This window comes from Muntiacus reevesi, chromosome 10 (assembly GCF_963930625.1).
Source record: "Muntiacus reevesi chromosome 10, mMunRee1.1, whole genome shotgun sequence".
In the NCBI taxonomy this organism is placed as follows: Eukaryota; Metazoa; Chordata; class Mammalia; order Artiodactyla; family Cervidae; genus Muntiacus; species Muntiacus reevesi.
The window spans coordinates 3,203,535-3,229,553 of NC_089258.1; the positions used below are offsets into that span (position 1 = coordinate 3,203,535).

Here is a 26,019-nt window from a genome sequence, read left to right on the forward strand (position 1 = left end):
TGCAGAGCCAACATATCATCATAGCATATTATTCCCTCTTAAATACCCTTCACTGAATTCTTTTGTATGGAGAAGTAGCAAGAAGGTTCTGGGGGCAGGAGATAGGGCCTGGAGGATGGTGCTGATGGGGCTGTAGGAGTCTATTTTTCTGTTTTGCCTACTAATGCTCCCTTTGTTGCCCATAATCGGCCTCTGGCTGAATATGTATCAGGGTGTGTTGTATGTTCCTAAGGGTACAGATTTGGTGACTTTTAGAGCTGCAGTCCATCAGATTAAATATACACATATATGCTTTCATGTTGGGCTTTCCCAGTGGCCCGATGTTAAAGAATTCACCTGCAATGCTGGAGATGTGAGCTCGACCCCTGGTCTGGGAAGATCCCCTGGAGGAAAGCATGGCAACCCACTCCAGTATTCTTGCCAGGAGAATCCCACGGACAGAGAAGCCTGACAGGCTACAGTCCATGGGGTCGCAAAAGATTGGACATGAAGGAGTGACTAAACCTGCCAGGCTCCTCTGTCCATGGGATTTTCCATGCAAGAATACTGGAGTGGATTGCCATTTCCTTCTCCAGGGGATCTTCCCCACCCAGGAATCAAACCCAGGTCTCCTGCATTGCAGGCAGATTTTTTACCAACTGAGCTATGCGGGAAGCCCCAAACAACAACAACAGGGTGAAAAATAGTCAGTCCCACAGAGCAGAGGAAGCGTGAGCAGCCTGAAAACTCAGCAGTGTGAAAGTGTGCTGTGTATCCAATCACCCCTCTCAGGATCAGCAGAGCTTTCTTTCCACTTCCACTATTCCCAGTAGCTCTTCCAATCTCCAAAAGGTGGAAGCAGAGAACTATGCACCCAGAGGTGTAGGAACCCAGTGGTGCTTTCGAGACACAGGTGGCCACAACTCTGCTCTCCTGAAAATGCTTAGGTGGTGTCGGTGCTTGGTCGCTCACTCGTGTCTGACTCTTTGCAATCCCACAGACTCCTCTGTCCATGGGGATTCTCCAGGCCAGAGTTCTGGAGTGGGTTGCCATGTCCTCCTCCAGGGGATCTTCCCAACCCAGGGATCGAACCCACGTCTCCCGCATTGCAGGCGGATTCTTTACCATCTGACCACCAAGGAAAATGGTTAGGAGCAGGGCTATTTTATCAGACTCACAGACTAGGGTAGAAAGAATAACCTGGACTCTTTCATGACATAGACCACCGGGTCATTTTATAGGGTATGACAGCATAGCTGAAATGTGTTTCTCAGGGGTACAACTCACATTATATACTATTCTTTTCTGGAATGTTTTCCACCAGACTCAAAGTAGTCATGATACAACTTTCCCTTCTGTAAAATGGAAGAAATACCAACACATCTCACAGGGTTGGATCAAAATTTGTTCTTTGTTTATAAAGCCAGACACTAGTTAAAGTGGTCAGAACAGATTTTAATCAGTAATATACTATTACAATAGGAAAAGAGTCCAGGGTGAGCTGAACTCAACTTTCATTTGTACAGAGGTGATGGGGCTCTTTAAAGGGAGAACGAGGGAATGGGTAAGAGGGTGAGGGTGTCTCAGCAGGGTTAGGGCAATGAGAAATTATTAAAAAAAAAAAAAAAAAAAACCCACAAAAGGAGGTTGATCCCTGTAAAACTCATATGGGTTTGCTAACTAGGGCTTATCAGAGTAAGATTCCTCCCTTCCTGCAGAGGCCAAGAGACAGAGGCCCTGTCTCAGGTGTTGGATGGAAACAAACAGTAAATTTTTTGACAACCTTGAGTGTTCTCAGGTAGGCACTTTAAGAGGTGCTAGGGTCATCCTGTGAATATGCCTTCAGCTGCTAGAAGCTGTTAGTCTTTGTTTACGTCTTTATGGGCCAAGGTTGACAAAGTGTAGTTAAGAAGAGGCTTCAGAAGAACCTGTGGTCAAGGAAAATTTTTGTCAGTTGCTATGAGTATTAAATGAGATATTGACTGTGAATGTTCTTGGGAGAATATAACATAACGTCTTAATATCAGTGGACACATTCATTCATGTAACCAATCATATCCCTTCTCCTCCTTCAAAATGCTTACTAAAATTCTTCCTTAAACTGGGTCCCAACTACTAAATAGCCTGCCACTCAGTGATAACACCTACTACATTATGTGCCAATTATTTTACATAACATTTCCTTCCAACAACCCTATTAGGAAATACAATTTTACAAAAGCAGCTCAGAAAGTTTAGGTATTTAATCAAGGTCACACAGCCAGTGAAGGGCAGAGGCCACGTTTACATTCTACTCTGATGGTTGTTACCTGGTTCCATTAAAGAAACTCCTTTTGCCTTTTAAATGGTTCAATTAAAAAGAAAACTTATTCTTAAGACACCAGACATATTCCTTACTCATGAGGTTTTCTTTCTTTCTTTCTTTCTTTTTGAGACTCTAACAATATTCTAAGATATTAGAAGGGCAAGAGTCAAGTTATGCATGTTTCAGTTTATGAAACATTTCTATGGCACCACTATGCGACATAGATATTTAAGGAAATTGCACCTGGCCACGGGGATCAGGACAGACTGGTAAATGCTAAACCGTCCACTCCAGAAAAAGAGATCAACAATCATGCAGTCTGAAATGGTTTCAAGAAAGGTTTTGTTGTTGTTATTTGTTTGTTTGGGGTCCTGGCCACGAGGCTTGTGGGATCTTTGCTGCCCTACAGGCATCAAACCCATGCCTCCTACAGTGCAAGCCGGGAGTGTTAACCACTGGACCGCCAGGCAAGTCTCTCAAGGAAGATTAGAAATGGGCTCGATCTTAAAGGATGCCGATTCTGCGAAGGAAACAGAGGGGGCACTCCAGGGTAGAACGTGGGGAGCAAGAAAAGTAGAAGCGTGTGTATTCCTGAAAATCGGTGTGTACATTGTCACAGAGCTTGAGTGACAGTTTTGTTCATCCGCTGACGTTACTGTAAACGAAGGCTAACTCGGAAGTTTAAATGTCCGAAGTAAGACAGCCTGGTCAAGTAGCGATGAACAGTGATCCACGCGGCGATCCTGGTGCCATTAGGCCCCTTAGCGACACTCTCGAGTCCTAGTACCTGAAACCACCACAAGTTTGGGGAATAACCGTTGGCCTCTCTACAACGCTCGGCCAAACTCTATGACTCTCGAGGGGGCGCGACGCTCACCTACCCGCCGCGCACGCGCGATGTCCTTCTTTCCGCACAAAGGCTGCGGGAGGAGGGGTCGGCGCAAGCGCTCTGAGCTTCTTAGAAAATAGGGTCATTATCTCGCCTCCTGGCGCAGGCCAGGTAGAGAAACGCATGCGCCATGAGGACGTGCGAGACTTATTTCACGCGGTGATGACGTAATGACAGGAGGAGGTGGCCCAGGAACGGAAGCCGGGAGGGAACCAGGGCGGAAGGGGACTAGGGCCAGGCTTGTGTTCGGTTCCTTGGCGGGGCTGGGGTTCCGATGTGGTCCCCGGAACGGGAGGCCGAGGCCCCGGCTGGGGGAGACCCGGCGGGCCTACTGCCCCCCGAGTGGGAGGAGGATGAGGAGCGCATGTCCTTCCTGTTCTCCGCCTTCAAGAGGAGTCGCGAGGTGAACAGCACCGACTGGGACAGCAAGATGGGCTTCTGGGCGCCGTTGGTGCTGAGCCACAGCCGCCGCCAGGGGGTGGTGCGCCTGCGTCTGCGGGACTTGCAGGAGGCCTTTCAACGCAAGGGCAGCGTCCCGCTGGGGCTGGCCACCGTGCTGCAGGACCTGCTGCGGTGAGGGCGGGCCCGGCCGGGGGGCGGGGCGGCTCCCCGCGGGCAGCGACCCAGGCCGTTCTCCCGGGCGCACCGCGCCCAGTCTGGCTTCCAGGAGCCGTGTGTGTTTGCTCAGTGGGCGCAGGAGGCCAGGTTAGGGGTGTTTGGAGGGAATGGGAGGTGGGGTGTGAAGGAAATTGAGGGGCCAGGATAGCCTGATTAGATGCGATCCAGACGGTAGGAGGAGAAGCCAGCCTGGCGGAGGTGACAGTGATCTGGACTGGAATCTCGTTATGTAGGGGCTTCCAAATTTGAATAACCCCACAGCAGAAGGTCTGCGAGACAGGATTTATCGAACTAAGGAAGGGCGGAGCTAAGAAGAAAGTAGTGGTGGGGGAGAGGTGTGTAGGGGCCTTACCAACAGCCCCCCGGCACAGGTATTGTGTCTGGCCTGTCTTGGCTTGTCCTTGGCACAGGCTGTTTAGAGCGGAGGTCATGACTGAGTATCTTGGTGATCCGAGAAGGTCCTGTAGGTGCTACGTGTGCGACAGGTGCAGGGTTTTACTAGGTTCCTGAGGCTGGTAGCGTGAACATCTAACAGATGTACAGCACTTTGCTGTGTGCAGGTATTTTTGCGTACATCATTTCATCTGGCTCCTCAGCAGTCCCGCGGTGACAGAATTACCTCTCGGACAGAAGAAGCTGAGTCTGAGAGAGGTGGAGCAACTTACAGATGGTTACACAGATGGTTAGATGGCAGGCTGGACCTGGGGTCTTCTGAGTCTTAAGCATTTGCACTCATGTTGTATATGTCATATCCTGAGTGGCCTCTAGCACAGTGACTTCGTGGGAGACTGAAGAAAGTCAACTTTGATGTGTTGCTTTTAGCTCAACCCTCTTGCCAATTAAGAGATCTTCCTCCCTCCCAGTCCCCTTCCCTTGACTGACATTGATGGGGCAAGCCGTTTCTGGAGCTTCTTTCTAGGACAGTTTCCATTCATGCACCACATGGGGCACAGAGTAGACAGTAGCTGAAAAAGTCAGTGAGGGACAGAAAGACTCTGAGCTTCCTTATTACAACAGGACCATCCTCTCCCACTTCCTACCCAGAGACCTGTAGTACCTCTATTTCTCCTCTCCTGACTGCTGGTACCCCATTGATGCCTCCTAATGTTTGACAGGATCTGGGACCTGAAGAATTTCGGAGGGAGACATATTTCCATAGAAGCAGCATAGCAGAGTAGTTAACAGCTTTGATTGAAGGCCACATGGCCTGGGTGCAAATCCTGGCTCTACCATATGCTAAATTATATGACCGAGGGAAAAATATGTACCTCTCCATAAGCCTCAGTTTGACCAGTTATAAAACGTGATTGTACTTAGATTTATTTTGTGTATTTGAAGAAATACTCCTTAGCACCCCTTAGCATAGTGACTGGCCCATGGGAAGCATTCAGTAAATTTAGCTACTTATTACTAGGACTGTGAAATGCTTCTCCACCCAAGCTTAGGACTAGCAGAAAACCCTTTCTCTGAACTGCTTTGTCTTCATCCTCGTATCTTGCCCTTGACACTAATCTATTATTATTTTGAGCTCCGTTCGTCGAGAGAAGTCTCAACACAGGCCCTATGGCCTCCTGTGTCTCTGGAGCCTTATCAGAGAGCTTGCATTTTGGAACCAAATTATAGCTTAGCTTTGGCCTCTGTCATCTTCTCAGTCCCTCAATTTTCTCTTGCCAAAAATTGCTGTGAGGCTTGGAGCTGAAGTGTAAACAGCGTTGCTCACAGTAGCTGACATGAATGTGCCTGGTAAATGGTGCTTATGAAGATGACGATCACATTCCTCTTTGGGCTGAGGAGGGAGGTGGGGCCATTGCAGTAAAGCCTACCACCTGCCCTTTTCTTTCTTCACCGGCAGTCGAGGGGAGCTGCAGCGGGAGTCCGACTTCATGGCCAGTGTAGACAGCAGCTGGATCTCCTGGGGGGTCGGAGTCTTCCTGCTGAAGCCCCTCAAGTGGACTCTTTCCAACATGCTAGGGGATCATAAGGTTCCTGCCGAGGAGGTGCTCGTGGCTGTGGAGCTTCTTAAGGTGGGTGATTAGGAGTGAGAGGTCTGGGTGTCATCTGGGGTGATGACTGGACCCTCCACGTTTCTTGGGTGGCTTGGGTGAATCATTAGAAAAAGAACGGAGATCGGGTTGACAGAGCTGATAACTGAGTTTATCTGACCTTCCTTTTGCTCTACTTTGTAGCAAGAAGTTTTTGGTTGGACTTGTACATTTCAAGGCTGAGCCTCTACTTAGAAATTGTCAGTTACACACAGCTGAGTAATTTCTATATTTGTAGGGATTAATGATAAACTAAAGTTGAGAAAACTTGGTTGCCATTTCCTCTTTCAGCTTTGCCCTCCTCTAAATCAGTAGACTGGGCTTCCCTGGTGGCTTGGTGGTAAAGAACTCGCCTGCCAGTGCAGGAGATACGGGTTCGATCCCAGGATGGGGAAGATCCCCTGGAGACAGAGAGGGCAAACCACTCCAGTATTCTTGCCTGGGAAATCCCATGGACAGAGGAGCCTGGGTCAAAAAAAAGTCCATGGGTTCCTACAGCCCATGGGTTAAAAAAGAGTTGGACACTACTGAGTGACTAAACAGCAACAACAGATCAGCAGACTCGGCCCAGATGTCCTTCCTTGTCACTCACTCACCACTATCAAAGAAACCACCAGGCTCCTTTCCGTTTGTGCTCTTCTGGTCATTCAGCTTCCTCCTGGCCTACCTTCTTTCCGAAGCCCAGAGCATGCAGCTGATGCTTGACTGCTTCTCTCATCTACACCCTCGGCTCCTGTGCATCTCTCTCGGGCCATACCGGGAACATCAGCAAATCAGTCAGCCCTTAGATCAGCCCCATGGTCCTTCATTTCCAACAGAAAAAATTGCTCTATCACCAGGAGTGGGGCCCTTTCAAGGTCCCCAGCTTTAGGAGGGCCCTCGGAGCCACTCTGCTGCCTCGTGTTCTTGTCACCCCCACCCCACGCGCTTCATGTTCGCTGCAGACACTGCACTGAGAACAGAATCCCCTTAGTTGCGCCTTCAGCTGTCTGTCTTCCCGCTCCCAATTTGACCTCCTCTCTGCCCTGCTTCCTCCCCTTCCTCAGAGGGGGAAGTGTCCTTCCTCTGTCCCCTGTGTGCTCAAGTCTGTCCCTGCCCTTCATGGCATCAGTGACCCTCCCGATCTGTGTATTCCTTCCCCCTCTGTCATGCTGTCCTTCTTCAGCCTGTAAACCCACCCCAGCCTTCCCATCTCAGGATGACTCCTTGTGGGACCTGGGGCCCTGACTAGTCACTGCTCTATCTCCTTCTCAGACACGCTTTGCTGTCCCCACATCTTTACTTCCCCACACACTTCTTTTAAGATTATTTTTGTTTTATTTTTGACTGTGCTGGATCTTCGTGGCTACGAGAGGGCTCTATCTAGTTGCAGGCAGCAGGGGCTCTTCTCTAGTTCTGGTGCACGGGCTTTGAGTTGTGGTGGCTTCTCCTGCTGTGGAGCACAGACCCCATGCACGTGGGCTCAGTAGTGGTGGCACGGGCATGGTTGTTCCATGGCGTGTGAGACCTTCTCTGATGAGGGATGGAAGCCATGTCCCCTGCGGTGCAAGGCAGATTCTCAATCCCTGAACGCCCAGGGAAGCCCTCCACCTACTCTTTAACCCAGGGCAGACCTGTGTCACCCCCACCGCTCCCCCTGACTGTGGTGGGCAAGGTTACAGTAACCTTAAGTGTGTATATGTGAGTGTGTGTGTGTGTGTTTATAAAGTTGACTGAACACAGTGTCTATAAAGTAGACTTGCAGACTGTGGTTATTTTTAAAACTCATCAAGCCCAACCTTCTCTGGTGGCTCAGTGGTAAAGAATCTACTTGCAATGCAGGAGACCCGGGTTCGTTCCCTGGGTTGAGAAGACCCCCTGGAGAAGAGAATGGCTACCCACTCCAGTATTCTTGCCTGGATAACCCCATGGACAGAGGAGCCTAGTGGATTGCAGTCCATGGGTTGCAAAGAATCGGACACAACTGAGTGACTACCATTTGAATGACATAATCACTTGAAGTCCGGCCTCAGAGCCCAGGAGGCTTCCACATAGCTGGGGCCAGGTCACAGCCCCCAACCCCCAGCCCATGAGAAGCTCCAGTTTTTCCTAACCTCGATAGACAGCCCTCCTCCTTGCCACCTCAGCCTGGGGATCAAGTCTCCAAAACCTTCCTGCTCTCCGTGTCCCTGGCGATTTTTGACTAAGCAGCATGATTTCCTTCAGGAAAACACCTCTTCCCCCTCTGCACTGCACTCCCTCCCAGCCTCCAGGGCTCAGCCAGGGACAGACAGAAACTGCTTGGTGGTTGGAGTTGTTCTGGGCCAGCTCTGTCCCTCCCTGTGGCCTTTTACCTCAGGTGTGCTCCATCCTGGAGCAAAGGGATGTCCATCCATTTATCCTCACAGATGTGGTTTTGGACTCAGTGTTTTGAGAGCGAAGGCAGAGATGTGGGTAGATGGGAGTGGAATCACCGAAATCTAAGAACCAACAATTTTTGACAGCAAAGTAGTTTAATCCTCTTTAGGTAGATAAATAAATCTGGCTCTTCAGGGGCATGGACTGTTAAGTTAAATCTATACTCAGCTTACATCACTGCACAGAACACTTTGACTCTTAATCTCATTCGATGACATCTGCTATCAAATATATGGTGACTTCAGATACAGGGTTTTCTCCTGGGAAGGAGACTTGTTTTCATGTGTAAAAATAAAGGGTCTTATCTGGATATTTTTATAAAACAAAGAAAGCCTGTTTCTGAGGTAAATTGACTTTCCCAAGTCTAAACGCAGAAAGCAGTCAGCAAGTTTTAATCTTATTTGAAAAAAATACAAAACGGTAAAAATTGCCCATAGATTTTGTGATTTGAAGAAATTGTACAAATAAAGTTTCCTTTCTGTTCATCCCATCTCCACCTCTTTGGGTACATTCCCTTCCCAGTTCTGTTTGCAGAAGCACACATCCCTTCTTATTGTCCTTATTATGTTACTTTCCATTTTATCTTCTTGTTAGCATTTAGTACTTCCTGAAAATCTTATTTACTTGTATTTTATCTTTCTCCCCCACCAGAAGGGAGAAGTTTCATGGGCCCTGGGAACAGTGCCTGGTACATAGTAGAGAGTCAGTAAATATTTCAATATGCACATACGTAATTTGTTGTTGTTCGGTCACTCCATCATGTCTGACTCTTGGTGACCCCGTAGACTGTGGCCCACCAGGCTCCTCTGTCTGTGGGATTCTCCAGGCAAAAATACTGGAGTGGGTGGCCATTTCCAGGGGATCTTCCCAACACAGGGATGGAACCTGTGTCTTCTGCATTGGCAGGTGGATTCTTCTCCACTGAACCACCAGGGAAGCCCATATACATACATATGTATATACATTTTTTCTAGAAATGTTACCTTATTTTACCTATTAGTCTACAATCAGCTTTTTTCCCCCCACCTTAATATATCATGAGCACCCTTCTAGGTCCCTACATGATACAGATCTAGTTCATTCTTTTGGATGGCTGCATAATAATCTATGGACACGCCACAATTTATCCAATAGTTACTACACAAATGGATATTTATGTCATTCCAGTTTCTCTCTGTTACAAAGAAATACTTCTTCGACAGCCTTGTGCCTACATGTATGCTTTTCACTTTTCTTTTCTAGAAGTGTATATGCACATTTTAAGTTTTAACAGAAATTACCAAACTACTTTTCAAAAGTTTGTACTAATTTATACTTTCATGAAGATTATATTAACATACCCAGTCTCCTCACATCCTTGCTGGCACTGGATAACATCAGTCTTTTAAATTTTGTCAGTTTGATGAATAAAAATACTTCCTTTTTGGAATTTGAGCATCTTTTCCCCTATCCACTGGCTATTTACATATTCTCTTCCGTGAATTGCCTCTTTATAGCCTTTACCTGTTTTTATTTTGGATTCTTTGTCTTTTATTATTGGTAGGAGTTTTCTATCTATTAAGGATAATAAATGTGTGTGTGTGTGTATATGCTTAGTCACTCAGTCACGTTCAACTCTTTGCAACCCCATGGACTGTAGTCTGCATGGGAGACCCAGGTTTGAACCCTGGGTTGGGAAGATCCCCTGCAGGAAGGCATGGCAACTCACTCCACTTTCTTGCCTAGAGAATCCCACGGACAGAGGAGCCTGGCTGACTACAGTCCATCCATGGGATTGCAAAGAACTGGACATGACAGAGCAAATACACTTTCATATATATATATATATATATATATATATATATATATATATATATGTACATACATATACATACATATATAAGATATATTTAGTGTTAAGAATTTAATGTTGTCTCTCAGCTTCTTTACTTTGGATGTCTTTTACCATGTAAAAGTTTTTATATTTCTATAGATGTTTCAATTTTCCTTTTCAGCTACTGAATTTTTTCTCTTGCTTAGAAAGACATAACCCTCTACTTCAAAGGTTAATAAGATTTTTTTAAAGCATTTTCTTCAAGTATTTTATGCTTTCATTTCCTCAATTTAAATGTTAATAATGTAGTAGGTATTTTTGTATAGGTGGTAAGGAAGACTTAGACCTTCATGCTGCTGCTCGTGACTGTTCCTCTTCCTGAGATGACCTTCCCACCATTACCTAATGACTTACCTATGGGATTCTGCTCAACAACCATTTTTTTCTGAGCAATTGCTGAATTCCTGGGTAGTCCTTCTCCGTATTTTCATAGCATCCTGTGCATACTTCAGTACATATTTCTTATTTGCAGAAGACCAAAGAGTAATTTCCACGAAGGAGGAAGACAGTGGCATTGTTTCTTAGAACCTGTATTTCGTAGACTTCTCATCTAAGTCTAAAAATGCCTAAGTTTTCACAAAAATCCCATCCCATTCTTCCGTCTTGAGGCTCTTTCTAGACTCAGTACTATTCTGGTTTGCAGGATTGCCATTTGCCACAAAAGTGGAGAGACCAGGACTGGGAGGGAGTTAGGACATCATCTCCGTTCACCTTCTACAGCTTGCTAAGGGCCAGTGAGGCTGACTGGTCCAGGATCACACAGGCTGGCCTGACCACCAGCCTTGGCTCTTCATCCGTGGCCAGGCCACCACACCACACTGCCTCATTCTCCCCTTGGGGGACCATAGGCAAGGGAGATGCAGGAACATGGAGTCCCAAATGGAAGGGCAAGCCCGGAATTGGCTCCCAACATATCATGTACCTCACTTCACCCATGTTCACCAGACATTCCTCTGAGGTTTAAAAAAGGAATCCTTTTTCCCTTTCCGAAGCTGAGGACAGGTTGGGTGCGCCCCTGCCCTTACCTCGCGTGATCATGGATGTGAAGCACGGGCTCCAGGCGCTCAGGCTTCTGGGGGCAGCGATCCTCCCCACAGGCACTTTGCACTTCCCCTGCAGGAGAAGGCTGAGGAGGTGTACCGTCTGTATCAGAGCTCCCCGCTCTCCTCACACCCCGTGGTGGCCCTGTCGGAGCTCAGCACCCTGTGTGCCGGCTCCTGCCCGGATGAGAGGACCTTCTACTTGGTGTTGCTGCAGCTGCAGAAGGAGAAGCGGGTCACGGTCCTGGAGCAGAATGGGGAGAAGGTACGGGAACGCGTCCCTCTCCCCTCACCCCCCGAGACCTTGTCCCCTGTGTGCTGACATCGCCGCCAGCACCCCTGCCCAGCGCTTTCTCAGCAGGTGGGGTCAGAGCAGCAGTAATCTGTCCCTGTCCCTTCAGATCGTGAAGTTTGCCCGAGGCCCCCACGCCAAGGTCTCGCCTGTCAATGACGTGGATGTGGGGGTCTACCAGCTGATGCAGAGTGAACAGCTGCTGTCCCGCAAGGTGGAGTCCTTGTCCCAGGAAGCCGAGAGGTAACTCCCCCTAAGCTGAGTGCCCCCGACCCCACCCTGGCCGACCCTCAGAGCCGGCAAAGCACTGGCGACCATGGGCTCTTTAAAAAGAAGAATTAAGGGTATGTTTTGCTGATTAGAAAAGTACTAACAGTGCAACAGTTACAGAAAGCACCAATTATCACAAAGGAGCACAAAATGAATTCTTCCCCCTACAAGTGCAGCTGTTAGCACTGTGTTTATGTTCTTCCAAGCCATCATCCATTTAACCAGTGTTTACTGAGCCAAGCCTTGTCTTGGGGATACGTTGAGTTGGCCGAAGAGTTCATTCGGGTTTTTTTGTAAGACCTTACAGAAAAACCCGAATGAACTCTTTAGCCAGCCCAGTAGTAGTGAATGTGCCAGGTATATACATCCTCTGGGGGTCTTGGTGAGGGACCTCTGCCCTTCCCCTCCAATGACCATGCAAGATATCTCTGCTGAAGACGCATAAGCACTTCCCCGAAAAGTAGGATATATAGACGCGGAATCAGAATGTGCTTGTTCACACCCTGTTACAGCGGGAGAATCCCCACCTTGTGGGAATGCCAAGGTCATTGGAGGTGTTAGGAAGTCACTCCCTGCCTGCTGGCTTTCCAGGTGGTGCTAGTGGTAAAGAATCTGCCTACCAATGCAGGAGACATAAGAGACTCGGGTTTGATCCCTGGGTCGGGAAGATCCCCTGACGGGGGAGCGTGGCAACCCATTCCAGTGTTCTTGCCTGGGAAAATCCCATGGACAGAGGAGCCGGGCGGGTTATAGTCTGTGCGGTCACAAAGAATCAGACACGACTGAAGCAACTTAGCACACCCTACCTGCTGGCCCCCAGGATGGCAGTCTCTTTAAGGCACCTTGTCGACCTGTTTCCCCTCTCTATGAATTGAAATAACTTTTCCTTGGTCGTTTGCCTTCCCCACATGCAGACCCCCCCCTCCCAGCTCATAACCTGCTGCAGGGGGTTGGCCGTGGGCAGTTGGGCATCGTTTTTCTGGCCACTGGATGAAATGAATTTGCTCTTCAGATTTGAAAAGTACCTTCACCAAAAGTGCTACTTGTGGGGACACTTGAGGATCCTGCCACCCCCCTCCTATGGCCTCATCATCTTCAGCTGTCCCTTTGTTTATAGGTATAAAGAAGAAGCCCGCCGGGCATGCCGAGCAGGGAAGAAGCAGCTGGTGAGTTTTCTCTCCCCACTCCCCACCCCCAGCTGTGAGGAGCCCAGTTCAGAGAGCAGCCTTCTTGAGGCTAGAGCAGAACGTCTGGGTGGCCCAGGCATCATGATGGCTTGCTTTACAAACCTGGGGTGGGCCTTACCTTCTGGGAAGGGGTCTCTTCCTTGGGCCCTTTGACCTACCTGGTTTGGCCTTGACCATGTCTCCATGCCCCACCAGGCCCTGAGGTCTCTCAAGGCCAAGCAGCGGACAGAGAAGCGCATCGAGGCCCTGCATGCCAAGCTGGACACAGTTCAAGGCATCCTGGACCGGATCTATGCCTCGCAGACAGATCAGATGGTAGCCACCACCCCTCCGCCCCAGTGCTTGGCCAGTTCTGTGCAGTGTCCGCCCCTCCTCCCTTCCACTGAGGCTTTGCTGTTTGGAGAAGGCTGGGGTTCTTTCAGGACATGGTTGGGACTGCCTTTGCCCTTCCTGTTGGGAAGTTTTGGGCTCAGTTGACATGGGGTGAATTGTGCATGGGTAAGGAGAAAAAAACTCAAAGCTGTCTTCTGGAGACGGAACAGTGTGGTCTGTATTTTGCCCAGTGCTCTTCATCTGCACTGACCACTGCCTTCTCTTTAGGTTTTCAATGCCTATCAGGCCGGGGTGGGAGCACTGAAACTCTCCATGAAGGATGTCACAGTGGAGAAGGCGGAGAGCCTTGTGGATCAGATCCAGGAGGTATGTGGATTGGGCAGGGCACGTCCCTACACTGGACACTTCTGAGGACAGAAATGACTTTGTTGTATTGATACTTATTTCTTTCCCCAACTGCTGGCCTTGTGAGCTTGAGGAAGCTTTCCCTGATTCCCAGATGGGGCAGCAGTACTTTGTAACCCTAAGCATTGAAACCCAGAGACGGAGATCCCCAGAGACGCATTCAGAGTTCACGGCCTGGCGCTTTTCTCTTGCAGCTCTGTGACACCCAGGATGAAGTTTCCCAGACACTGGCTGGCGGGGTAACCAATGGCCTAGGTGAGTTGACAAGATGACTCTGTCGTCTTTCCTCTCTAAGCAGACTTCGCCTCCCTGTGCGGGGATAGATAGGTCTGGCCAGGATCTGTTCTCCTAGAGCAGGCAGAGCCTCTCCGCCGTCTCCAGGGCTGCTTCGCAGGAGTAATGGGAAGGAATTGGCCTTTCCTCCTTGACAGGCTGTTGACCAGCCCCTCGGCACTCCAGGGCCCCTTACTCCCTGGGTGTCTTCCAAGGGCAAGGAGAAGCAGTGTCAGTTCCTTGGTGTAAACAAAACACACCTCCTCAATGACTTAGCTCTGTGTGTGGACAAAGAGTAACTGCTCGAAGGTACCTCCTACCTCCCAGCTCACACGACTGATTTACTGATTGACTGGCTGTGCTGAGTCTTTGTTGCTGCACGCGGGCTCTGTCTAGTTGCAGGGTTCGGGCTCCTCCTGTGGGGCGTCTCCTGTCCCGGAGCACGGGCTCTCTGCAATGCGGGCTCAGTAGTTGAGGCGCGTGGGCTTCGTTGCCCACGGCCTGTGGGATCTTCCTGGACGAGGGATTGAACCTGTGTTCCCTACATTGGTAGGCAGACTCTTAACCACTTGACCACCAGGGAAGCCCAGCACACAGTTTCTTTTAATAATCCTTCAAGAAGACCTGGGCATCTTCTGTAAAGCTGAGCTGGGTTTGCTGTCCACAGTCCTTGATCATTAATGCATTTCCTCCCTGGACTGCTGTCTGTCCTTACTTCGTCTTTTCTCTCCAGACTTTGACAGTGAGGAACTGGAGAAGGAGTTGGACATCCTGCTTCAGGACACCACCAAAGAACCTTCGAATCTGCCTGACAACCCCCAGGAGACGTTTTATATCAACAGTGTGCCTAACACTAGGATCTCAGATGCCGAACTTGAAGCTGAACTTGAGAAATTATCCTTATCGGAGGGAGGTAGGGAGCTGTGTTTCCAGGGTGGCTGGTGGGCTTGTGACCCTCAGGCTCAAGGTTAATGAGTCCCAGCACTCTTGCTGCATCTGCCAGGGTAAAATGGGGGAAGGGGGTCCTGGGCTCCTTATTTATATTAAGACTCAGTCCTTTAAACACTGAGGTGCTTTCATCTCAGAGATCTGCCATAGAGTTCAGCCATTTCTTCTCCCTGCAGATTTGGTCCCAAGCAGGAAATCTCCAAAAAGACAATTGGAACCGACTCTCTAAAGCCATTGTAGGACCCTCAAGTGAAGAACCCTCACGTCAGAGAGAGACCAGGCTTGCGTGTATGTGTGTGTGTGTACATAGTTATTTAAACGAGAAACTCGGAATGTGTTGGGAAGAGGAGGAAGGACAACCGCTGCTGCATCTGGATGCCACCACTTACCATGGGACAGATAGAGTTTCTGGAAGCGTGCACCCAAGGTGTGCTGCCAGCCGGGGTCACGGCCCTGCCTTCTCAGCTTTCTAGTGCCACAGTTTATACGGTTCTGTGTGTGCCCTGTCGTCTCTCATAGCCTGCAGTCCTGCCACGGGCTCAGTTAGGTTTGTCTTCCCCCACCAGCTTCATTCTGGCCAGTGAAGGCGAAAGATTTTGTGCAGCTTTGCCAAATCAGAGTCTGTCCTCATGGCCCCTCCCCACCCCCCACCGTGTTTAGAGGAGTTTATTCTGTCTGTTGGTCCGTTACACAGCTCTCAGCCCCTCTCTGTTCCCTCTGGTAATGAGAAGGAGGAGAATCAAACAGCTGCCACTTAAAGGAGAAATGCACAGTGTAAAACAAGGGGGGAAACGCCAATTCCTTCCCATTACTCCTGTGGAGAAGCCTGGGAGAGAGGGGAGTGGGGAAGAGCCCTGCCTGCACTGGGGCTCCCTGGGGTCCGTTGTCAGATTCTCCAGGTGTTCAGAAAGAGAGGTCACCCCCAAGTGGCTCAGAGTCGTGACAGTTGGAGGGGGGTATCCTGGGGTTGATGGACACAGCTGCCTCTTCCATCTTATGCAAAAGAACATCTGCTAACTGGAGAAAGGGTTACTCTGGGTCTTTTGAACTTGAGAGAAGCCCAGGTGACTATAGGGCCCCAGGAATCTGAACCCCATCTGCTTTCTTAAAAAGGTATCTTTGCCTTGCCCCCATGGTGAATAACTTAAATATAACTTTAACACAAATCAGAAGATTCCACACAACAACTCACCTCCCCTTTGTGAGCCTGGCAGAGAAACACAGTTTCTTTGTTTGAATTTCAGAAGCATCTTATGTTGTGGCCCAATGCTCAGGGCAGGGCATCTGAGCCAGGATGTGCAATAGAAGCAGAAGACAGTGGCCTTGGCCACGTCAGCCCTGTGCTTCCCCGGTCCTGCTCTGCACCCAGCCCCGCCTCCTGGAGGCCCATCTTCCTACTTCCTTTGACAAATAGGGGAGGATGGTGGGGGGACAGGCAGGAGAGGGTCTGCATGTGCTGGCAGCAGGGAGAAGACAGAACACCAGCCACACCGCTGCCCTGCACGCAGTCCCAGACGCCTGCCTGGCCCCTGGCCCTGCCGCTCCCGCTGGGGTGGCGGAGAGCAAGGGGAGGCATCTGCTCCAGGCCAGGAGCACGATCACTGTTCCATAAATTCCTCTCCCACTCGGCCTTGGGAAACTGATATGTTGGGGGTAAAAAGAAACAATCACTATTTTTTCTTTTTTTATCTGGTAAATAATTAAAAGAAAAAGCCCAAGCGCTTTGTCTTCCTCTCTTATTTTTTTCTCCTTTGAACTATGTATTTTGTATTGGGGTATATGGGCTTCCTTGGTGGCTCAGTTGGTAACAAATTTGCCTACAATGTAGGAGACCCAGGTCTCCTCCCTGGGTGGGGAAGTTCTGGAGAAGGGAATGGCTACCCACTCCAGTATTCTTGACTGGAGAATCGCATGGACAGAGGAGCCTGGCAGCCTCCAGTCCTTGGGGGCACAAGAGTCAGACACAGCTTAGCAACTCCACCACCACCACCATACTGGATTAACAGTGTGATAGTTTCAGCTGAACGGCAAAGGGACTCAGCCTTAGACATACAAGTATCCCTTCTCCCCCAAACTCCCCTCTGATCCAGGCTGCCGCATAACATTTAGCAGTGTTCCATGTGCTATACAGAAGGTAGGTCTTTGTTGGTTATGCACTTTAAATATAGCAGTATGTACCTGTCCATCCCAAACTCCCTGGCTATCCCTTCCACCCCTCACTCCCAAGCCCCGGCAACCATAAATTCACGATGTCTGTCCTTTAGGTTGTCCAAGTGCCTTGTTCTGCTCCCCATCCTCCCCTCCAGCATACACACACTGGCGCCACAGGAGGTGACTGGCTCCCTAGCAGGTTTCCTGTGTTGCTGTGAAAGTGGTCAGCCTACCCTGTCGCTCTCTCAGGCCGACACTATTATTCAACGACCTCCTTTATTGAAGAGTGTGCCATCATTTTCCATACGCTCTTCTTTTCCCAGCTCACTCCTCTGCCTGTGTGACCATATTTTAGCCTGGCACCAGTGTTTATTGAGCACAGGTTACAACTATGGGGTTTGCCATCCTTGCGGGGAGACAGGCTTTGAACCTGAGAGCAGAGCTGGAACAGATGGAAGTTCTGCCGCAGCAGCAGGTACGTCGGCAGATGAGCCAGACAGGAAAAGGAGTAGAGACCTGGAGCAGCCTGGAGCAGAGACCGCTGGAACAAAATAGAGTGAAGATTGCTGGGTGGAAAAGATCCCCAGGAGGAGGAGAGTGGCGACCCACTCCAGTATTCTCGTCTGAGAAATCTTGGACAGAGGAGCCTGGTGGGCTACCGTCCACAGGCCCGCAGAGTAGGACACAGCTGATACACTGCACACACACTGAAGATGGGCCAGGTTCTCTGGCGTGGAGGTGGAGTAGGGAACCCACTCCACCTCCCCAAAAAGTTAAGTGCCCAGACTATGAACCTCTTATCCATTCTCCTGTTACTTTCTCCTGTTGACCTGAGCTGCTGAGGCGTCCTGGTTTCAATGTTTCAGCCTGGTTCTTCACTATGGGACAGGAAATTAAAAGAAGAGGTTTGAGTCTGGGCTGGATCAGACTGAAGACAGAAAGCCACCCTCTGGTGGTGACTGCATTTTCAGCATGGGATCCCCATGGGGGGTCTGGGTCTGGCCTCAGGATTCTCCTCTTGGAGCTGACTCAGTTTACTAAGGGGATTGGTGAGTTTCCCTCTGTGTGGAGATTCATCTCTGGAGATGAATCAGGTTCAGACACTGCCCTGTGGGGTCCAGACACACAGCACTGACTTAAGGGCTCAGGGAGGCTTCATTTAAAGAGACTACAGCCAGGTTCTCATTTCCCTTGACTACTTCCTGGGGCTTTTAGAATCTCGTCAAGTAATCTACAAGTTTTGGAATATCATCTATCCGTGATTCCACTGAGATCACGTTGAGAAAATGTAATGAATCAGGTGGGAACTGGTCCTGCCTGGGCATCAGGAAATCTGTTTCCAGTTCTCACCTTGTTTGTGAGCGCTCAGTCATTCAGTCGTGTCTGACTCTTTTGCGACCCTATGGATTGTAGCCCACCCGGCACCTCTGTCCATGGGATTCTGCCCCCAGGCAAGAATACTGGAGTGGGTTGTCATTTCCACCTTAGCCACTGACTAGTAGCTTTGGAAACCGGCCTCTCACTTCTTATCTGTAAAGAGGAGCAGACAAGGTGACTCTGGAAATTCTGACTCTCTTAAGGTCTCTTTGGGTGGTCTGCTTCTCCCTTCTCTTGAATCCTTGCTGTCTTGTGGTGGGCACTGGGGAAGTGCCACAGAAAATGCCTGGGAAAGTGGCTAGGGAGTCCCTGGTCCCTGCCAGCTGGGGACATTGATGTGTGTAGAGGGCGTTGGGTGGGGGTGGGGGGGGTTGCTGGGAAGAAAGGGGCGGGGTGCAGCCTCAGAACCTTCTGGGCCTCCCAGAAAGCAGCTCTTGGCCAGAGGCCTGCGGCTGGGTGGGCTCTGAGGTTGGTCACCCAGTCGTGGGAGGGCCCAGGAAGAGTGAAGCTTATGTGATAGTAACTGTTGCCTGAAGGGTGGAGAGAGGATCCAAGGTTGAGTAGACCCCAAGAAAGTGATCAGGATGTTCTGGTTCAATCTGCTGGAAAGTCATCAAGGCCATTGGAAAAGAGCCATTTAGAAGGATGTGGCCACTGGCAGAGCTGCTGACGCAAAAGGAATCCAAACGCAACTTGGCCTTGGGGTTGATGGGGGAGTTTGGCAACCCTCTTTTCTTTTGAAGTATTTTACTGTTTTCTCTACCAGCGTCTCATTTTGACTCAAGTTGCAGCTACTCTTTGGGAGAAGTGGGGTTCCTTTTATCCTCCTACATAGAAACAATAGGCACCCGATACCCAAGGATGAGACTCTGAAGGAGCCTCAGCAATTGGAGGCGAAATCATGTTTTCATAGACAAGGACATGGAAGCTTAGGCGACTGGCCCAAAGCATAGAGTTCACAGGGGAATTCAGGACTGCTAACTTCCAGGCTATTCTCTGTGTTACACTAGGCTCTTTCTAAGGCCGACTGTCCAAACCACATCACTCCAAAGTACTTTCTGTGGTTGGTGCTGGGTACATGGGTGGTTGGTGGTCAGTTGTGTCCGTGCTTTGAGCTGGCAGATCAGCTTCTTCTGGCTGTCAGCACTGTGATTACACAGACTTCTGCGGGTAGAAAACCGCCTCCTAACTGGCTGACTGGCTTCCAATTTTGAGGAAAACCAAGGACAGTCTTCACATGGTTCCTTTGCTGATAGGCAAACTTGAATCTTTTTTATTTGTATTTTGTAGCAAGCACATCAACGGTGCAGAAAAATTACAGCTCTGGGCTACACACCAGTTCCTGAAGGAGCCAGACTCAGGGCCCTCATGAGATAACCAGGGGGTGATTAGATGACACCAACCATTCCCCAAGGGACCCCCAAAGCATGTCATGAACTCCTGCTGCTCTTTAGTCACTCAGTCATATCCAACTCTTTTGCGACACTGTGGTCTATAGCCCGCCAGGCTCCTCTGTCCATGGGATTTTCTAGGCAAGAATACTGGAGTGGGTTGCCATTTCCTCTTCCAAGGGATCTTCCCAAGCCAGGGATTGAACCCATGATTCCTGCGACTCCTGCATTGGCAGGCAGATTCTTTACCACCTCATACTGCAGCATGGATCACACCTCAGCTAGTAGATTCCCACTGCTCTGCATGTGTGATGAATGTCGGCTGGCTTACTGGGTGATCACATGACAGGCTAACCTAGAATAATAGAAACATATTTAGATTATACATGTTGGAAGAGAACTCAGGCAGGCAAAATATTGTGCTACAGTTCTAAACCCAGGAAAGTTAAAAATGAACAAATCCAGGTTTGTGTGCCTGTGATATATGAACTAACAAAGCAGGAAAGAAGAAAATTTAATTTTATGTATTTATTGATGGCTGTGCTGGGTCTTCATTGCTGCATGCGGGTTTTCTCTGGTTGCAGCGGTTGAGGGCTCCTCTGTAGTTGCAGTGTGTGGGCTTCTCGTGTTGGTTCTCTTGTTGCAGAGCACAGCTCTTAAGCAAAGGCTCTGTAGTTGTGGGGCATGAGCTTAGCTGCTCCATAGCATGTGGGATTTTCCTGGACAAGGGATCGAACCCATGTCCCTGCATTGGCAGGTTGATTCTTAACCATTGGACCACCCGGACAGTCCAACAAGGAAGTTTTAGACTGGGCCCCTGCTTTCCAGGAACTTAGAGTCAGAGGAAGTGTGTCTTAGTTTAGGCTGCTATAACAAACGCCACAGATTGAGTGACTACACACAGTGGCAATTTATTTCTTATAGTTCTGGAGTCTGGAAGTTGGATATCAGAGTACCAGCGTGGTCTGGTTCTGGTGAGGATCATCTCTCTTCTCGGTTGCAAATGGCCCCATCTCACATACTTACATGGTGGATGACAAGGGCGATCAATGTCTGGCATCTCCTTATAAAGGTACTAATTCCATTCACGAGGGCTCCACATTTAGGGCCTGATTACAGCTCCCAAAAGTCTTACCTCCTAATGCCATTACATTGGGGGTTAGGATTTCAACATATGAACTTTGGGGAGACACAAATGTTCAGCCTATGGTAAAGGGTAATTCCAAGATATTAGAATTCCAAGATATTAGAATGAAGGATTAGTACAGCACTAGGCATCTGCAGGGCAGTGGGTGGCTGAGTCAGTAAGAAAATCCCCAATCTTGGACTCTGGCTTTATAATGCAATCACAGTCATTTTTTTCTGTTCTAGTCCCAACAAGGGCAAGAATTGTGATTCTGATCACCCTACCAGATTTATGAAGCGCACATACATGACATGACATGCTGTTTCTAGTAAATTGCAGTTTTTCTGCAAGTTTTCTATGAAGAATTCTCTTTGATTATAGGAGAGGACTGGAAAAAAAAACTTCCAGAAACCCGAACCGAATTTGTTTTTGTTTAACAGGAGAATCAGAGCTTCTGGAAGTGGGGCCCTTTCTAGAATGGGCCCAAATCTCAGCTGTCTTTACCAATTTCCAGGATTAGAAGCGAGCTGTAGGCACTGTCCTGGTCACTAATGAGAGGATGACGGGGGAAGAGGTGAGCTTCCTTGGCACCCTGTTCTAATGCTCGGTCACTGATTCTGCCTGCCGACAGGGTTCTCTGCCGTCAGGCTTTCCCAGACCCCTCCCTCGTCCCAAAGATAATATTTCTTCTGGTCCTCCCGGGCCATGGTGGGAAGAGGTAATCTTTCCAGATGAAAAAAAAAAGAAGGCTTAAAAGTCGGGGTTCTTGCTCAGAGTCGCACTTGTCCAGTCTCAACTCGGTTGGCTACTGCTGAGGCTGGGAAGGGGCTGGGACTTGGGAAGACCGGGAGAGGCGCGGAGGGGCGGGACTGGGGGGGCACTCGGAGAGGGGGTCACAGAGGGACAGGAACTCCGGGAGGCGGCACCGAGGGGTAGGGACTCGGGGAGGGGGCGGGGACTCGGGGAGGGGGCGCGGAGGGGCGGGGACTCGGGGAGGGGGCCGGAGGGGCGGGGACTGCGCGCAGTTCGCTCTCGGCTACAGCAGCTCTAGCGCCTCCGGCACTTCTGGGACTCAGGCGGGACAGACCGCCTTCAGCTCGGGGTCCCGGGGCCGCCGGGGAAGAAGGTGAGAGCGGCTCCTGCGCCCTGTGCTTCGGGGGAAGTGGGCGGGTGGGTGCCGGGCTGCAGGGCTCTGGAGCGGGGTGGGCATCTTTACCAACGCTGGATACCAGGCGCGGGGAATCCTCGCCAGTCAGGAGTCTCCGGAGTCGGATCTCGGGCGTAGGGTCCCGGGGGGAAGGCGACCGAGGAGAACGGAAAGTCAAATAAGATTGGATCCCTGCTCCCCCTGTCGGCTCCCTGCCTGTCCCAGATATCGCTTCCCTCTCCAACCGTTTCTTGCGCCCGCATCTTTGATGCGCCCGCATCTTTGATGCTCCCACATTGTTCCGCGGCGCAGTCTGGGCCCTTACTTACTGGCGCCTACCGCCCTCCACGTTGGGAGGAGACCTAGAGTCACGCACCATGACTTCCCCGCTCCCTTCTCCGTGTAAATTCCGGGATGCCTTGTTCTTTTCGCTGTGCAGGGACCTTCTCCCACAGCAGGATTCTGCCTGGGGCACCTCTTCTGCGCGGGGAGAAGGACCCCGCAGGAAGCCGGGCGGGGTGGGGGAAGGACCTGGCTGATATTAGGGAGGGGGCTGGTGCATCTCAGAAGATGAGATGGCTGGCTGGCATCACCGAAGCAGTGGACAAAAACTTGGCAAACTTCGGGAGATGGTGAGGGACAGGGAGGCCTGGCGTGCTGCAGTCCATGGGGTCACAAAGTGTCGGAAATGATTGAGAGACTGAACACATCCTGGTTCCTCCATCCTGACCTCACGACCTGACCCTTGTCCCTCATCTCAGCCCTGCGGAAACCTCTAGAACTCCTAGCCAGGAGGCCTTCATGGAGGTACCAGAGGTGACAGATGCCCTGGTCCAGAGGGCAGACGCAGGGGTGAGGCAGGCCGGCTATGCGGCATTGGCATTAGTGCAGAGCTCCTCTGACTTCTCCCCTGTTCGCTGCTGGGAGCCGTCGTGGTGTGCACTGGTATCTCGCATTTGTACCACCTCCATGCACTCCAGGGTCACCAGTGTCCTCCATTTCTCCTGGTGGCTCTGCTGGTGACGCCTTGGAAAGTGGCAACCCAGCAGCCAGCAGCTAGCCCTTTGGGGACTTACGTGACATCTCAGTGGCCTTTGGCATCATGTGCGTCACCTCCTCCACCTTGCACTTGGGCCTCAGCAAGTCAGCCCCTTCCACTATCAGCAGCATGGGGCCTCCCAGGGTTGTTCTAGTGGCCACTGCGGGGACCTGGCTGTCTTCAGTTTTCCTGTCCTTTATCCCTCTCTGACATCAGGCAAATGGGGCAGGTGACACAGGACAGAGTCCAGCCCAGCGGTGCAGAGCTCCCTATCTGGGTTCAAAGACGCACCACTCAGCCTTAGCTGCATCTCTGCAGTGGCCTGCCTGACGGTGGTTGTAGTGGCAGCAATGACGGTGGTGATGGAGAAAGGATGATGAGGAGAGTGAATGTAAAGGTGGAACCCTCTCAGGCTAGGCATGATAGTCAGAATTTTGGAGGGAATCAACCTCAGAGACCAGAGTTCCAGGATGAGGCTTAGAAGGGGAGTCACTTTCGTAAGATCACCCTGTTAGTGAGGGACAGAGAAGAAACCAGGAATCTAGCGCCACGATTCATATTCCTGTTGGCAGTCATTTAGACTAAAGGCAGCCCCAGCGTCCCAAGGTCTATCCCTGGTCAGTGGCACCCTGTCCACATAGGTAGGGGCTGCAGAAACCAGTCTTGAAGCCTACTTGGTTAAGCCATAAATTTTGTTGGTTTTTTTTGGCCACACTATGCAGCACACAAGATCTTAGTTCCCTGATCACAGACCAGGGATGGAACCCACGCCTCCTGCATTGGGAGCAGAGTCTTAACCACTGGACTGCCAGGGAAGTCCCAAGCTATTATTTTTAACTTGTTTGTTGGCACATAATTTAGTTGGCAGATTAACCAGTTTGTCTTCTGGGGGACTTGTGGAAATGAATCAAATAGCAGATAAGTTTTGAGGTGGTGAGATAAGAGGACCATAGCACATGTGGATGCTAAGGCAGTAGGCTTGGAGTGGGCACTGGTGGGCTTAGGAGACCTGAGAGGTGGGTGGAAGTTACATTTTGGAGGCATGCTCTGCATAGGGAGTAACTCCTTAATGCCAAGTGGGGAATAGGCTGAGGGCCCTCAGAGCCAGGCTCTGTGTGGATAGCAGGGGCCCAAGCTCAGCCAGGACCCAAGGTCACTAGGTTAACATTGTAACATCCTTCCTCTCCTTCATAGAGTGGAGGTTGAACAAGCAGAATGGAGTAGCCTTTTCTGATTTTTGGTCTACAGATTGTAATTGGGTGGTAGAGCGATGTCACCATCTAAGGTTGGCAGCTGGATCTGTGATTCTGTGGCCCTGGCCCCTGGTCTGTGGCTAGAGGAGATCAGGAGAACCTGTGATCTGGTTCTTTTGGAACTAGAGCACCCGGAATGCCTCACCTATATGCAGGGGGCCCCATCTCCACCAGTCTTATATCATTTAAGTGTTTTACATGGGTTATCTCATTATGGATTAATTCATCATCGATTAACTCAGTGAGGCCAGCACTCTTAGCCCCATTTCACAGATGAAGAAGCTAAGATGGCAGTAATACTGCAGTGGGTTGCCATGCCCTCCCCAAGGGATCTTCCTGACCCAGGGATCTTCCTGATCAAACCTGTGTCTTCTGCGTCTCCTGCATTGCAGGGGGATTCTTTACCACTGAGTCACCAGAGAAGCCCGGGCTTAGTACAGCATAAGCCAATTCAACATGTGTTAGCTCTCAGACTTACAAGGGCATTGTTGCCCTCCAGACTGGTCCATCCAGGGACCCTCTGAGTTCACTGTGGAACCCTCCTCTCTTGCTAGTGGGCGACTGTGTGGGACGTTCTAAGATATGGGTAAAGCAGGGTTTGCATTTTGTTTTAGATAGTGTCTGTATCTGGATGAACCATCACATGCTTTTCTATACCTCTCTGAGTCTGTGCCCTCTGCAGTGTGCTACTGAGAGACATTAGATTAAAAATAAACATTAAGATCCTCATAGTCAAATATTGACTAATAAATAATGTAAAGACATTTTAAAGGATTAAGCAAATAAGAGTCTAAATTTTCATTAGAAATTCTTCATTTCACCGAATTCTCTTAGGACAGAACATCTATAGTCTTGCAAATTCACTTCTAAGTGTTGGCTAGGGTAGATCATGTGATCATCCTTTAAAAGATATTATACATTTTTCCTGTTTTCTCTTTCTATATATATACATATATATTTGGCTGCACCACACAGTATATGGGATCTTCATTCCTGACCAGGGATCCAACCCACATCCCCTGCATTGGAAGCATGAAGTCTTAACTGCTGGAAATCAGGGAAGTCTCTTTTCCTGTCTTTTTTTCCTTTTTTTAGTCTTCATATCTTTGTTAGGGCAAAAGAGATGCAGTTTTTCTTTTGGTAACTTTTCAGTTCAGTTCAGTCGCTCAGTTGTGTCTGACTCTTTGCAACCCCATGGACTGCAGCATGCCAGGCTTCCTTGGCCATCACCAACTCCTGGAGCTTGCTCAAACTCATGTCCATCGAGTCAGTGATGCCATCCAACCATCTCATCCTCTGTCGTTTTCTTCTCTTCCTGCCCCCAGTCCCTCCCAGCATCAGGGTCTTTTCAGTGAGTCAGTTCTTCTCGTCAGGTGGTCAGAGTATTGGAGTTTCAGCTTCAGCATCAGTCCTTCCAGTGAACACCCAGGACTGATCTCCTTGCAGTCCAAGGGACTCTCAAGAGTCTTCTCCAACACCACAGTTCAAAAGCATCAATTATTCAGTGCTCAGCCTTCTTCACAGTTCAACTCTCACATCCATACATGACCACTGGAAAAACCATAGCCTTGACTAGATGGACCTTTGTTAGCAAAGTAATGTCTCTGCTTTTTAATATGCTATCTAGGTTGGTTATAACTTTCCTTCCAAGGAGTAAGCGTCTTTTAATTTCATGGCTGCAATC

General features: G+C 49.7%; 1 protein-coding gene across 2 annotated transcripts; it reads left to right on the forward strand.

The window, feature by feature from the left end:
* The first annotated feature begins 3,380 nt into the window (after nucleotides 1-3,380).
* On the forward strand, nucleotides 3,381-16,564 carry CHMP7 (charged multivesicular body protein 7). Of its 2 annotated transcripts, XM_065946927.1 has the most exons (10): nucleotides 3,381-3,746; nucleotides 5,644-5,815; nucleotides 11,223-11,408; nucleotides 11,545-11,678; nucleotides 12,823-12,871; nucleotides 13,088-13,207; nucleotides 13,493-13,591; nucleotides 13,825-13,885; nucleotides 14,637-14,816; nucleotides 15,028-15,225. In XM_065946927.1, the coding sequence occupies exons 1-10, from the start codon at nucleotides 3,448-3,450 to the stop codon at nucleotides 15,078-15,080; spliced, it is 1,353 nt and encodes a 450-aa protein (XP_065802999.1). In that variant the 5' UTR covers nucleotides 3,381-3,447; the 3' UTR covers nucleotides 15,081-15,225. The 2 variants fall into 2 exon arrangements, with proteins under 2 accessions (XP_065802999.1, XP_065803000.1); XM_065946928.1 differs by lacking the exon at nucleotides 13,825-13,885 and having other exon boundaries at nucleotides 15,028-16,564.
* The last annotated feature ends 9,455 nt before the right edge of the window (nucleotides 16,565-26,019 follow it).